Source organism: Mytilus trossulus, chromosome 3 (assembly GCF_036588685.1).
Source record: "Mytilus trossulus isolate FHL-02 chromosome 3, PNRI_Mtr1.1.1.hap1, whole genome shotgun sequence".
In the NCBI taxonomy this organism is placed as follows: domain Eukaryota; kingdom Metazoa; phylum Mollusca; class Bivalvia; order Mytilida; family Mytilidae; genus Mytilus; species Mytilus trossulus.
In genome coordinates this window covers 78,347,266-78,362,269 of record NC_086375.1, presented here as the reverse complement: position 1 = coordinate 78,362,269, position 15,004 = coordinate 78,347,266, and the positions used below count along the sequence as shown (strand labels likewise).

The window sequence follows — 15,004 nt, the reverse complement described above, 5'->3', positions numbered from 1 at the left end:
CATATTAAAGAACCCTTATTATTCAATTTTGATGAAATCAAACAAAGTTTAATTTTGGACCCTTTGGGCCCCTTTTTCCTTAACTGTTGGGACCAAAACTCCCAAAATCAATACCAACCTTCCTTTTATAGTCATAAACCTTATGTTTCAATTTCATAGATTTCTATTTACTTATACTAACGCTATGGTGCGAAAACCAAGAAAAATGCTTATTTGGGTCCCTTTTTGGCCCCTAATTCCTAAACTGTTGGGACCGAAACTCCCAAAATCAATACCAACCTTCCTTTTGTGGTCATACACATTGTGTTTAAATTTCATTGATTTCTATTAACTTTAACTAAAGTTATTGTGCGAAAACCAAGAATAATGCTTATTTGGGCCCTTTTTTGGCCCCTAATTCCAAAACTGTTGAAACCAAAACTCCCAAAATCAATCCCAACCTTTCTCTTGTTGTCATAAACCTTGTGTCAAAATTTCATAGATTTCTATTAACTTAAACTAAAGTTATAGTGCGAAAACCAAGAAAATGCTTATTTGGGCCCTTTTTGGCCCCTAATTCCTAAAATGTTGGGACCAAAACTCCCAAAATCAATACCAGCCTTCCTTTTATGGTCATAAACCTTGTGTTAAAATTTCATAGATTTCTATTCACTTTTACTAAAGTTAGAGTGCGAAAACTAAAAGTATTCGGACGACGACGACGACGACGACGCCAACGTGATAGCAATATACGACGAAATTTTTTTCAAAATTTGCGGTCGTATAAAAATAGTAGACGATTGCTTATTATATCTGAGAGTTGGACTTGACCACAGAAAATATAGCCTAGCTGACTGTTCCATAAAATGAGGCACAGGTCAATTGAAAATTGTCTTACAGGCATTAATACTTTGCAAGCTACTTTCATACCTAATATAACTATTTTAAACTCATAATAGAGAGAAATAAACATTATTAAAAATATTTTTTTTTTTTTAAGCATTCACTGAACAACAAAAATAAGGTCAAGCAAGCAAAATGGACATACTGTCAATTCACTTTTTTCGTGGGTACGAATTTTCCTGGATTAAGGAAAACTTACATGTTCGTGGATATTTAATTACGTGGTTTTGCCAGTTTGCATACAAGCCTATAGGAAATTTGCCATTCGTTGAACATCTAATTTCGTGGTTCACCTTTACCCACAAAATTAGTAAATAACGAATCCACAATATGGCAGACAGAAACTTCACAACATAAGGCATCCATATACAAAGTCAAAAACATCCAGGGTTCCTACTTCTTAAGTATTGAGCTTTTTAGTACAAAGGAGACAGTTAATGTCACCTCAGAAGGTTCCTTTTAATCACTATCCTTATATCTCACAGGCTCAACAAAACTTTTTGTGTCAAATTGTAGCTTTGGAAGTCACAATCTTGTATTGATTGTTCAGAGTTTTTTTCTATTTATTATAAATTATTGTGCTAATAGTTTTTTTCAAGAGAAATAATAAAGTTTAGACAAGACAAAATGCTATAATTTGACCTATGAAAGGATCATGGAATTACATACACACATAATCTTAAGATGCAATCCAATATGCCAATATAGTTAAGAAATAATTGATGCCAGCTATACTTTATTGTAGTTTTAACATGGGTAGGCATTATATTCGTGATTATTTTTGCCAGAGCGATAGCGAGGGCTAAAATAACACGAATATAATGCCTACCCATGTTAAAACTACAATAAAGTATAGCTGGCATCAATTATTTCGATTCTGATTAGGACAATTACGGTAATATCTATGTTCGCTGTGTATAAAGTGTACGGTATTTGTGTAGGCTCTTCCATCAACCTTCCTGTCGATTTTTATCCAACTAGTTCATACCAGTTTAATTTGGCAAAGTTGTATAAATTTCTAAAATTCAAAATTGAAACAGATATTAATAAATTAATTTATTAACTAAAACAATATTTGTGTCACAATATAACAGAAAAGTTATATTTCAACAGTCTTTTCCTTTGAGGTCAATTTCTGACACGCACATTTTCAAGTCAGTCGTCAATGGCGGTGGACGCACAAGGAGAATCGGGTAGGTCTTTATTTACTAAATTAATCGTAAATATTCCGCCGGTTAATATTGTAGCATTGGTAAATATGTTCATATCTGATAGAGGATTTCTTGATAAAGTTGTGCTGACATTCGAGACTTGGCAGGAGGGGCCCTTTGACAGAAATCCATTTATACTTGCCGTGGCTACATGTACACCTTTTAAAGTTGATCAAAGGGCACGCCTTTGTGCATCTGACGATTTCAAATGCTGTATTTATACATGAGATTAAAATTAATACTGGGTGACAATCTTGTTGCGTTTGTAAAATGGATTGGAAACCTTGGTGGTATATTGGTAATTACGCCTATTTGTTTTTATAGGAGAATGGGGTTCGATTCCCTGCTAGGGTCAATCCATTTTATCAGCAATATGAAACAATTTTGTCATTTCAGTACAACAGTAATAGTAACCTATTCTTTATTTTATATTTTATCGTCTGAACATATGTTTCAATGAAATTAATATACAATGACATGCCTTTTTAACAGGAGAGATGAAACGTGTTTTAGGGGGAGGGGTTTTGAAGTTAGAACAGCCAACATGGACGTTGCTGTATCTAGGTCAACTATTTTCAATTACGAATTGTAACACATTGTTGTCATTGTTAAAGTATTAGTAACAAAATGTGTATCATTTTAGTGTTTGAAAGTGTTTTAATTTAAGGAAATACATTAAATGCATACCATTTTGACGAAATTCATTTTTCTGCCGTAGTCAATATACGCATGTGCAAACTAATTTTATTGGATAATAAAGTATGGTTTCTTTACAAAGCTAAAGAAGCACGTCATATTAGAATAAGCTTTTGGAAATGGGCACATAAAGAGAAAATGATAAAAACTGGGACATGAGTCTGTACCAGTATTTCAATGGTTGTCATTGGTTGTTGCCTGACATATCTGTTTTACTTTAATTGTATAACAATATATCATGAATCATGTCTTTACTGAGTTTGAATCGTTAAACATATTGTCATAATAGTGCCTGTCAAAGATTTTTTTACTTTATGGTATTGCTAATTGTCGTTATAGACCATACTATGACCTATACTAGCTGAGTACATCCACATGTTGTGGTCTCTGGTGGATGGTTGCCTCATTGGCAATCATATCACATGTGTTTATTTTTTATATATTTGAGAATAAGTAGTGTTTCATTTAAAGGAAAACATACTGATCAGATGTATGTCCATCCAAAAGACAGATCAAGCATTCATATATTTTTTTATTAAAATATCTAAACTATAAAAATATATTTTTTTATATAGAAAAAAAAACATAATTTTAAACGTTGCTACTTTTTTCAATAATTTCTGCATCAGGAGATTCAACTTTTTTAATTCCATGATCAAATTGTTTCAATGTCATTTTTGCATTATGAATACAATCATTCACGCTAACTCCTTTGTAAGAACTTCCTACAAGACTTAAAGGTAAAGCACTGTCTGATACACATTTGTCTATAGATTCCACAAGTTTACTATGTCCTACGAAGTACTGTGGTATGCAGTTCTACAAATATATAACATTAAATTAAACATTTAAATTAAAAGTAGTTAGGATATACAATATACAAGATCAAATGACACAAAGAAAACCAACACATATTCTAAAGGTGATCATAAAGTTAAACAATATGCATGTTTCTATATAATATATCAAGCTATAAATAGATAATACAAAATACCCTATCACTGTTCAAGTCTTAAATGATTGGTTGCTTCACTTGTGTCATTTTTCAATTTTTGACAACAGAACACTTTTAAAGAAAATGTTTCTCAGCTATTTATTAATAATAGATGTGCCACACTTATCATCCTTTTTTGTTCATAATTGATACTGTTTATGTATAATAAAGTATATTTAAAGCAGATATAGTTTATAAAAGTAACCCAAGTATTCTGCTTTAATAAAAATGACTCCAGTGGAGAAAGGGTGTATGTGTTAAAACGTATGGTATTTGAATCAGGTTGTTTTGTGTATGTCTAACAACCTGTATTTGCTAGGGTAAGAAATAGATGATAAGGTAAAATTCAAAATATCTATCTGGCAGGTATGAAATTACTTCTTTGTACATGATGAGTAACTTTTTTTCAACTTGAAAAAATCTTTGAAGGTTATCTATTTTTTATGTTATTTCTTTGTATTTTTACATACATACATACATAATATAAGTTCATATTTTCAAAAGCAAACACAATTATATCATAAACATTTATTGTGAATAAGATAACTAATTGGACATTTTACTGTTTGAACTGAAAATCAATACAGGAATACTATCATCTGGGATAAATTCTACCTTTTGTATGGTCACCACCACATTAGATGGCTCCGTTTTTATATCTAATTGTTCACTTAAAACTTTGCATGCGTAATCCTGGATGGTTGATTCCTTCAAGTCACCTAATCTGTCCACAAGTTCATCATACCAAGCACCTCCTAACATCATCTACAAATATTAAAATGGCTTTATGATCTAAAAATATTCAAATTTTCCAATTCACCATAAATGCTTTAAAATCTATTTTTTACTCTTCTTTCTATTCATAAGCTTTCCTGGTATTTAATCCCCCCCCCCCCCCCCCCCAAATGTCAACCTGTAGTATGAGCAAGATCTCCACTATTTTATAAGTCAGTATCCTGTAAATCAGTGATTGTCCTTTGTTGCTGTAAATCATATTTGTTTTTTTTTCATTTTTTGTACATAAATCAGGCACTTAGGTTTCCAGACTATGTGGTATGGGTTTTACTCATTATTAAAGTCTGGTGACCTAAAGTTGTTAATTGTTGTGTCATTTTGTCTCATGTGGAGAGTTGTCTCATTGGAAATCATACCACATCTTCTTATTTTTATATTATATACTTTATGCAATTCTTATTTACTGTATGGCTTATCCTGAAGTTAAATATTAGAAATACATTACTTTATACATGTATAGTAACTCATTCTTAAATGTTATGCTCAAGCAACGTATAGGAATGTAAAATTGTTATAATTGCATTAACTTATGGAAAATAAAAGAAATCAGCCCTAAGATATCATTAATCGAGTACTTACTGTATATCTACTAGAAACATATTTTTCAGCATCATGTTGTTTGAATGTAGAAGAATCATATATAACACCTAACACACATGGATCCTCAGAAGATGGTAGTAAATGTCCAAAGCCCTGTAAATATCCCAAATTGTACATAGATATATATTCCATGTGGTTAAATAAACTGAGGTCAAACTAATTAAGTTCACTTTTTGTTTGATTTTTTTTTCTTCAAAGTATATATAAGGCTGGCTTCTCAAAATAAAATTCACCACAAAGAGAGTGACAATTTGAATTCTTTTCTTTCAAACAAGAATACTTTGTGTTGAAAAAAACAAAACAAACTTTTTTTAAGAAACACTTATTCTATTGTTTGTTGAATAAAAATTAACATGAAAAATATGGATAAAAATAAGTGATAGAGAACAATCAAATCAAAATTTCTATGGGTTTTGTCTATGTTTTAATCATTAATTTTTTCTCGTTGAACATTATAGATGCGTCTTTTTTGCAGACAGCCTGGCCATTAATTCTTAACCATTTATGTTAAAACAAAAATTTGAGATATTTTGATGTACAAAACTGCTGTTTTATGCAATTAATAATTGAGATTCCCTTAAATAGTTTTCATTGAGACTGGTATTATCATACTGAAATACTAGTACCTCTATATTGGACACATAATCTTTATATTCTACATTAACAACTATACATGAAACAGCTGTTATCTGATTAAGCAAGTTAGCTAGTTCATCTTGTTGACTGCCTAGTAATTTTGAAAGATCTACAAAGAAATAAACATATTTCAATTTATATGGAAATACATGAAAGTTGACAAAGGACTATTTTCTTAAGGTACCATACTACTTGGTTTTCTTATATATTTGGCTTCCTTCATTAAACCTTACTTAGTACTCTGGAATACAAAAGTTTGTGCTCAAAACACTAAATCATTTTTTTTTTATTCAAAATGTTTATGACTGTAAGGCCAGATCTCCAACATACCTGAAAAGCGTTTTTGAAGAAAAATGCCATCTGAGAAGGGTATTGTATAATATTATATGAAACTATGTGCCATTATTTTTATGAAATTTCATTTTGAGTTACTTCCAATTTGTATCTTAAGTCTATTTTGCCTAATCCTACAATATTAAGTGAACAATTGCAAAGCACTGCTTTCTTTATTTACCTTGAGAAAATATGGAGGATACAACATGGTCAGCTGTTAGAGATTCTGTGTCTGTAATCACCTGTATAAAACATCATGCAGTTCTTAAAATTGTACACCTGATTCTATTCTCTTTCTTTAAAGTTATATGTCATAAAATACATTTAAACCCATTTCTTTTTTCACTTTTATTTACCGGTAAGTCTTTTTATTGTTTAAGAAAAACATGAAACCCAAGGAAAATTCTTACATTTAAAATTCATTCAAGGCAATGGAAGATTTTCTTACAATCAAATTAGACACAACCTGAATATTCTACAAATAATTGTTCAGTGTTATTGATTACCTGGACTTGATCACCATTGAATTCTAGGCCTCTACAAGGTGTTGATTTTCTAATTTCTACATTTCCTCGCCTTATTATTACATCTTCTAATCTTTCCGATAATTGTTGCATTCCTTTCTGAAAGGACCAGGTAGACCATCTTTCCTTAGTTGCTCTCATTATATCATTCATTGCATATACTTCATTATCATCATCTACAAAAAGTGTATATAACGTAAGGGTACCCAAATTGCACCGAGTACCTAAATTGCACCTATTTAGGAAAAAATAGCAACAAAAATCTTACAAGATTTCCTAGAGACTAAACAATTTGTATTTTTATGATTTGATACTATGCACGTCTCCCAACATAGGTAAACATATTTAGATATACACAAAACTTTCACAGTATTTATCAACAGATGGACTGTTTACTGAAAAAACAAAATGTACGAAAACGTCACCACGCGACGTCATCAAAATGTCATCTTTTTAAAATTAGCAAATACAATATACTACAACTATCCATTTCGTAAAATATGAAGAGTAAGCATGGACAAATATCCAATTGTTCAAAATATTTGAAGAAATTAAAGAAAAGCCCGGTTATTATACTTTTGACGATGTGAATCTAAGCATGGATGCAATTTGGGTACTCCTCATTACAGAATCATGGATAGTTTGGAGGTTGATTCAAACCCATTTTTCAATGACTCAATATGGATTAAAATCTAAATTGGTGTACCTATACAATCAAGAAGGATAGGGCTACAAAATAAACACAGTATGGACATTTTTTTCTTGTTCATAAAAAAACGTAGGTGAAAAAACTGTCAAAATAGGTGCAATTTGGGTACCGTCACGTTATATACTTATAAGAATCGAAGAATGTCTACTTTACTGCTAAGATCACAAAATATACAGATTTTTTAATAAGAGGGTATGTCCTTTAAATATCATTATATATGTATATGTACCAGTATCATTATTTTTATATGTAACAGTATCACTATACTTATGTATCAGTGATAAAGCATGGTAAAAAGATATTGACAAATATAATGCTGATCCATGTTAAAATTTCTTGCTAAAAAATACTTGTAGTACATTGATACCTTTGTCTTTGCGTCTGATTACTCCTCTCATTAAAGATTTGTATTCTTTTTCAATCTTTAAAACATCCATAGGCAGGCATGATTTAACACTTAGTTTAGATATATCACCAGCAAATATCCCACGAAACACTGGATCAAGAAGATAATCTGCAACCTAAAGGATTATGTATACAAGTTAATTCAGTTGTATATCACAGCACAATGCATTGAGTGTGTAGGTAAAGGTTATAATGTCTTAAACCAGTTCTTAACATCTGAATATCTATGCTTCAGAGCATTTATCAGTTTGTGATGACCTTATATAAAAATTGAGAAATTAACTTTCTAATATATATGACACTCTTCTTTCACATTGTGAACAATAAAATTGAGAAAGGAAATAAGGAATGTGTCAAAGCCACAACAACCTGACCATAGAGCTGACAACAGACGAAGGCCACCAATGGGTCTTCAATGTAGCGAGAAACTCTCGCACCCAGAGGCGTCCTTCAGCAAAGCTATGTTGTAATTCCAATAAAAACATTAGGTGTATGTGCATGCTTCTTATTAAGAAATTACCTCCTGTCCTATTCTTCTTGAGAAGAAACTGTGAATAGACTCATCCTCTATATCATTGTCAGGTACTGGTGCTCGTAACTCATTTATAACCATACTGAACACTGACTTGGAAAAGGGGGGCTGCGGGTAGAATGTATTTTTAAAACCTGTTGAGAAAAAGATTGATTTAGCTGAAAACAATCTCAACTGATGAGAAGCCATATAATGATGCAAGTAAATAAAAGAATGAATGGTTTACATCTAGTGTGTGATAATAGCTACAAACAGAATGTTGTGGTTAACTCTAAGAGATAATTTTACAATCATTTCTAGTATAGGAAACCACTTTAATAGTTTTGTTCAATCTTTCAGGTAATTATATGCTTATATAAAATAAAATGAGGTTTAATAGATTAGACATTGAATTGAGATTTGAACACTAACAAACATATCATGTATGTGCCTGTCTAAAGCTATATTTGACTGCATAGTTGTTTTTTGTTGTTATCTGCCGTACTAAATAATAAATCTTATGATTGCAGATTTCCTTCCAACTGAGTTCAAATGAAGCAGATTTAAGCAACTACTACGCCCATGTACAGAAACTACATGAAGGATGCAACTACAATTAATGATAAATCTTAGCCACTTACCACCCCCTATTGCAAGTCTGTTTAATTTTTTATTCATATAGATATATCTGTTTTTCGTTGATGGGTGGTTTCTGGTAACTGCAATGATGTCATTAGATAATCCAAGTTCTGTTGCCTGTAAACAGAAATGGTCAGTTGGTAATTTTTCTCATAACAAAAGTGCTATTCTGAATGATATCAACCTGATTCTATTCTTGGTCAGAACTTCTGGGTATATTTTTCCTTGCTGAACAGTTTTTAAATTTGAAATTTCATGGATTGAAGCTTGACTAAGGTAAGCAATGTAAATTTTGATTTCTCAAGAATATTTATTTGGTACTTTTCTGGTACTCACATAATTTATAAAATTTCAGTCATGAATGGAGGTACTTTATGCTCTTAGACTATACTAATGTTATACTAATGTTTTGTCAGGTAACAATTTTGTTTTATACAAATTTTCATGTCAGAAGCATTATGATCATTTATTGCTAAAAAATATCCTTGAAGCCATCATACTCTTGAAGAACTTTAAGCACTGTCATGACTGTCATTATAAAGAACAGTTATAAACATGTTGATTCTTTCTTTCTTTGGCTATTTATTTACAATTCATAGTATGAACAGTTTAATATTCATAAACATCATATCCATGATATCATTTACTGCCAACTTTACAAAATCAAATATATATCAAGGAAAACAAAAGCAAATAATTTCTATACACACCAAAGACAAAGTGTTTTTTCCTCCTTGTCCTGCTGGACGCAGACTTCTTGGACCATGCTCAAATATAGCACCATTATCAAGTCTGGATGTCTGTATCCAACCCCCAAGTCTGTCACTGGCCTCTAATAATATAATCTAAAAATAATATCATAATATCATGAATATGTTATATAGAGCATTTAATAAATTGTAATACCATTTCTGTTATAGCACCATTTCGAATGATAGAGTGAACCAATTAAACAAAGGGAGATCACCCAATAATAGTTGTCAAATTGTAACGTGACAACCTAGTTCTTCTGGCTTCCTTTAATGTGAGAGATTCTACATGATAAGTCATTATACCTTTTTAATAATATTGTAAGACAATTGAAATCTGAATCAATTTTCTTCTCTTCACAAGCTGAATTGGACACACCATAATCCCTTCTATCATGTCTATGGTGACCTACGTGTATCTTCACAGAATTGAAAGGTAAACAAAATTATTTGTCACTAACACTATTTCTGACATTAGCTTATTTGTGGTTCATACAGATTTATTTCAGAGAAGCCAATTGTTTGCAGTTTGTTCTTAAGTTGTGCTGTAATCATGGTAATAACATTGTGCCAGGTTATTGAAAGGTTGAGTGCTCACAAACATGTTTAACCCCACTACAATGGCACATTTTTTACATGTACATTATAGTGCCTGTCCCAAGTTACAACATGTAGAACCATGTTTTAAGTGACATAGTAAGGAGTCACAGAATAAAATAAAAAATAGCCTTTCAAAACATCATAATTATTTGGACTAGTGGAGAGTTGTCTCATTAGTGCACAAACTCCTTCTTCTTTTATATGTAGCTATCAATTCAAGTTCTGTTTGATCTTTAGTACCTAGCCATTAACATGTCTAATTAAATGAATACAATGAAATAAAATAATATTGATTCATATTACAACAGATTTGGTTTTTTCCAAAGAATACAATTTTCTACAACTGCTTCAGAAATGTTCAGCCAGTTGGTGGCTGCCACAATTTCTGACTATTCTGCCATTTAGTTGAGTAAGAGCTTATATTTAAAGCTCATATGAGTGAAAAATTCAACAAAGCTCACTCAATCTTTGCTTCTTTGGCATATTTTTATTTATACTTTGTCTTTGAAAATAAAAAATTCCACCACTTACATGTAAAGTAAGAAGCCATGGGCTTAGAGGTATTTATAACAGTTTAAATAGTAAATAAAGAAATTCAAATACAAAAATGATCTTATAACATAAAGGTTTATGACCCCTTCTGTAGCCATTTGAATTACCAAATTTTCAAACTGCTTTACATGTAGTATCAAAACCGTAAAGATAATGAATAATAAAGATGTGCTATTTTGTAGATATACAGTGATGTACCAAGGGGAAACTATGAGCAAAACATGATTATTTGTTGTTTTCTTGCATTTAAAAAAAAAACAAAGAAAAAGGGTATTTTGTGGCAAATACAATCAAGATGTTTGTAGAAAATCTACAGACTTAAATAGAGATTTTTGCTGTAAAATTACATAGATTACTCATTCTTTTTTCTATGATGTGCTAGTGTTTATTGTTTACAAAAAGTTCTATAAATTTATTTTATACCATCAATAACTTTATGGTAAAACCACCTACTGATCTATCAGATCATTGTTTAATAGCATTGAATATTTTTAATTTTAAAAATTCTAAAGAAATAGATGAGGAAGAACTATGGTCCCTTCCTGGTAAATTTAAATGGGCGGATCAAAGTAAGGACATTTATATTGATGCTTTATTAGAAGAAAAGAGTGTAGAAGACATTCTATCTTTAAACAAACTAATTGATGATAATAATTTTAATGATATTGACTTCTTAGTGAACAAAACTAATGAAATCTATTTAGAAGCTGCAAAAAAATCAGTTTCTTTTAAAGCAAATTTTAAAAAATCCATAATGCAAAGACACACAAAAAAAGCAAAACCTAAAAAAGTATGGATGTCAAATGATTGCTTACTCCTTAGAAAAGAAGTGCGTTCCCTTGGAAATAGATTAGCTAAAGCCCCTAATAATAATGCATTAAGATTAACTTATTGCAACTGTAAAAGAGAGTACAATAAATTGAAAAATAAATTAAAAAAGGATTTTTTTCATTCCTTGATAAAACAAATAAATGAGATAAACCCAAAGAACACCAAAGAATTTTTGGGAAGCATTAATATTTACAAAAAAAAGAATAATAACTGTGAGCCTGCTATTTTTGCCAAAGAATGGGAGATTCATTATAAAAATTTACTTGCTTCAAGTAATAATGATAAGACTGATACAAATCAAAATATAGAGAACAAAAATCAAAACTTTTCTAATACATCCCTTAATGTCCCTATTACATGTAAAGAAATCAAAGACTGCATTAAGAAGCAAAAAAAGGGAAAATCTGGAGGTCCTGATTTAATAATTAATGAATTTCTAAAGGTGGGGTCAAACACACTAGGTGACCCATCTGATTGTGGGAACTATAGAGGTATAAGCATTACAAGCTGTCTAGGTAAAGTCTTTACATCCATTTTACAAAAACGACTTAGTGATTTTCTTGAAACACATAATTTATTATCTTCAAATCAAGGTGGTTTTAGAAAAAATTACAGAACTGTAGATCATGTCTTTATCTTAAAAACAATAATAAACAAATATTTGTTTAAATGTAAAAAGAAACTATATGTGTGTTTTGTAGATTTTAAAAAGGCTTTCGACAGTGTCTGGAGATCAGCTCTGTTCTTAAAATTACAAAATAAAGGAATACAAGGCAAATTTTATAATATACTGCATGACATGTACTCTAATACCTTATATTCATGTAAATATCAAAATATGTTTACCAAGCCTTTTCTTGCTAATCAGGGTGTCAAACAAGGTGACAGTTTAAGTCCAACTTTATTTAATATATTTGTTGATGACATAGGAAAATACTTAGATACAAACTTAACTAGTGCAGTTAATTTAAATGGTCAAAAAGTGAACCATTTATTGTATGCCGATGATTTATTGTTGATATCAGAATCTGCAGATGGTCTCCAGAACTCTCTTGATTCTTTACAAAAATATAGTACTGAATGGAAACTGGACGTGAACCTTAAGAAAACAAAAATTATAATTTTCTCTAAAATTAAAGTAAATAAAGAAAACTTTTACTTTTATTACAGCTCTAATGCAATTGAAATTGTTGATTGTTATAAATACTTAGGAGTTGATTTTCATAGCTCTGGAAAATTTATACAGGCAGTGTCAAGCCTCTCAGATAAAGCTAAAAAAGCATATTTTGCATTGAAGTCAAAACTACCATATAGTGAAAATTTGTCTGTTAAGACTTGGCTCCAGCTTTTTAATTCAATGATAACTCCTATTTTAACTTATGGATCAGAAGTATGGATATCAGAATTCAAACCAAATTTTGAAGCATTAGACAAAAGTAAATTAGAAAAAACACAAAACTCCATATTTAAAAACATACTTGGGGTTCATGGAAAGTCTTCCAATCTAGCAGTGCGGTGTGAATTGGGCACTTTACCCATTAGCATTAAATGTTATCAACTTATGTTTAAATATTATGAGCGTCTCAGTGATATTGGTGAACGGTCTGGTGGTCCGCATGAAATTCTCAAAGCTGCTTTTGAAGTGGACAAAACTCTCACAAATAAAGAAAATTCATGGTCTTATAAACTATCTGAATTAATGAAATATATTGGAATATCCTTTAACAAGCATTGTAATATTAATTTCAAACAGAAACTAGAAGATTTCTACAAAAATAAAATTATTTTTGAACTTTCTAAGATAAAAGATGGAAACTGTGGTAAACTTTTATTTTTTAGTAAAATTTATACTAAATTTAAACAACAAGAATATTTAAATTTTAATATTCCTAAATACCTTAGAAAAAAACTCACTAAATTAAGAATAAGTGCACACTCATTAGCAATAGAAACTGGGAGGTATGCAAGACCAAAAATACCATCTAATGAGAGATTTTGTAAATTTTGCACAGAAAAAATTGAAAATGAGATTCATTTCTTGATTGAATGTCCGCAATATAAAAACATTAGATCTAAATATAAAATAAATGATATTAATTCAAATAATTTGGATGAAAATTTTACCAAAATGTTAAATCCTATGTCTGAAAAGGAATTAAAATCTATTTGTATGTATATTGAAGAAGCTCTTGATTTGAGAGACCACCATACCGTTTCATCAGATAATAATCTTTTACAGTAGTTTGTGCATATACATATATATATATAAATATCTTGTATTGTGTGTTTTAAGTAAATATACGAAAATCTATAATAATACTGAAATATAAGTCTATGGTATCAATATCAGTCTATAATGTATTTGTATACATAGAATTGGCTCATGACTTGTTACATGAATCTTTATTTCATTTATATGTTGTTTTAATATTATAATTGTCTGTATTTGGATCACGCCTCTATTGTGCTCTTTCCAATTAAATATTGAATTGAATTGAATTGAATTGAATAAATCAACCTTTTAATTTAAAAAAACTTGTGCTAAATCACTAAAGTCAAGTGCAAGCTAGAAGGTGAAATTGAATACACCTTATCGTTATTAGCCTTCTCGGCCGGCCGACCTGGCCACTTGACCTTTTGACGCATACAACAATCACTTTTCCATTCTGGCGTCAGATATTTTGTTTTCAAAATTTTACGGGAACCTATGTGATATCCAGTAATGGTGGACAAATAGCGATAAGGTGTATTGATCCATCTTTATATTTGTTTTAACCAATATCTAAATTTATAAACTTGTTTAAAGAAATCATTGCTAGATATTTTGGCACCGAATTGCCAAATATGAGAGTATAAAGGGAAAGGATGTGCATTTTAAATAAATAAAAAAACGACCGTGCAAGGGCTGTATAGCCAGTCAAGGTCGTTAAAAACTTCCATTTGCTGTTTTATAAAATTTCCATATTATCACAAATATGTTTAGCATTGAATCAACATAAAGGTTCATAATCCTTACATAAAGTAACAAAATTATATTCTTTCAGATACGACAAGGTTTTTATTTATAACGACCTTGATTTCACATTCTTATGTATTTTTTGTAGTTGTACAAACCCTTTTAAATGGACTTGAGTTTCTGACCAGATAGTAAGCCGAGGCTAAACCACTGACACCACCACCTAAAATTACAGCTGTCATTCCTCCTCACATGTGTCGATTTTTATTTAGAGTTATTTCCCCTTTCAATGTTCCTGTTTATTGACGTATGGCGGGAGATATGATAAGGTCTGTCTCCTTGGAGTAAAAACAATCTCAAATACAGCTGTTACATGGTAAT

The 15,004-nt window shown here is 30.4% G+C and overlaps 1 protein-coding gene across 1 annotated transcript; it reads right to left on the bottom strand.

The window, feature by feature from the left end:
* Positions 1-3,303: 3,303 nt before the first annotated feature.
* On the bottom strand, positions 3,304-14,938 carry LOC134712512 (protoporphyrinogen oxidase-like). Its single transcript, XM_063574139.1, has 11 exons — positions 14,782-14,938; positions 9,646-9,780; positions 8,938-9,052; positions 8,306-8,451; positions 7,748-7,901; positions 6,654-6,847; positions 6,329-6,389; positions 5,805-5,923; positions 5,158-5,271; positions 4,399-4,548; positions 3,304-3,608 (listed from the first exon to the last, which is right to left on the bottom strand). Exons 1-11 carry the CDS (start codon positions 14,863-14,865, stop codon positions 3,381-3,383), a joined length of 1,500 nt encoding a protein of 499 aa, XP_063430209.1. The 5' UTR covers positions 14,866-14,938; the 3' UTR covers positions 3,304-3,380.
* Positions 14,939-15,004: the final 66 nt, after the last annotated feature.

Bases quoted from the DNA above. Each gene is read 5' to 3' on its own strand.
- LOC134712512 (XM_063574139.1), bottom strand. From the start codon at position 14,865: ATGACAGCTGTAATTTTAGGTGGTGGTGTCAGTGGTTTAGCCTCGGCT. The intron at 7,902-8,305 runs GTAATTTCTTAA...ATAATCCTTTAG, and splicing joins CAAGAAGAATAGGACAGGAG to GTTGCAGATTATCTTCTTGA. The intron at 5,272-5,804 runs GTACTAGTATTT...GGATATTTACAG, and splicing joins ATTATGTGTCCAATATAGAG to GGCTTTGGACATTTACTACC.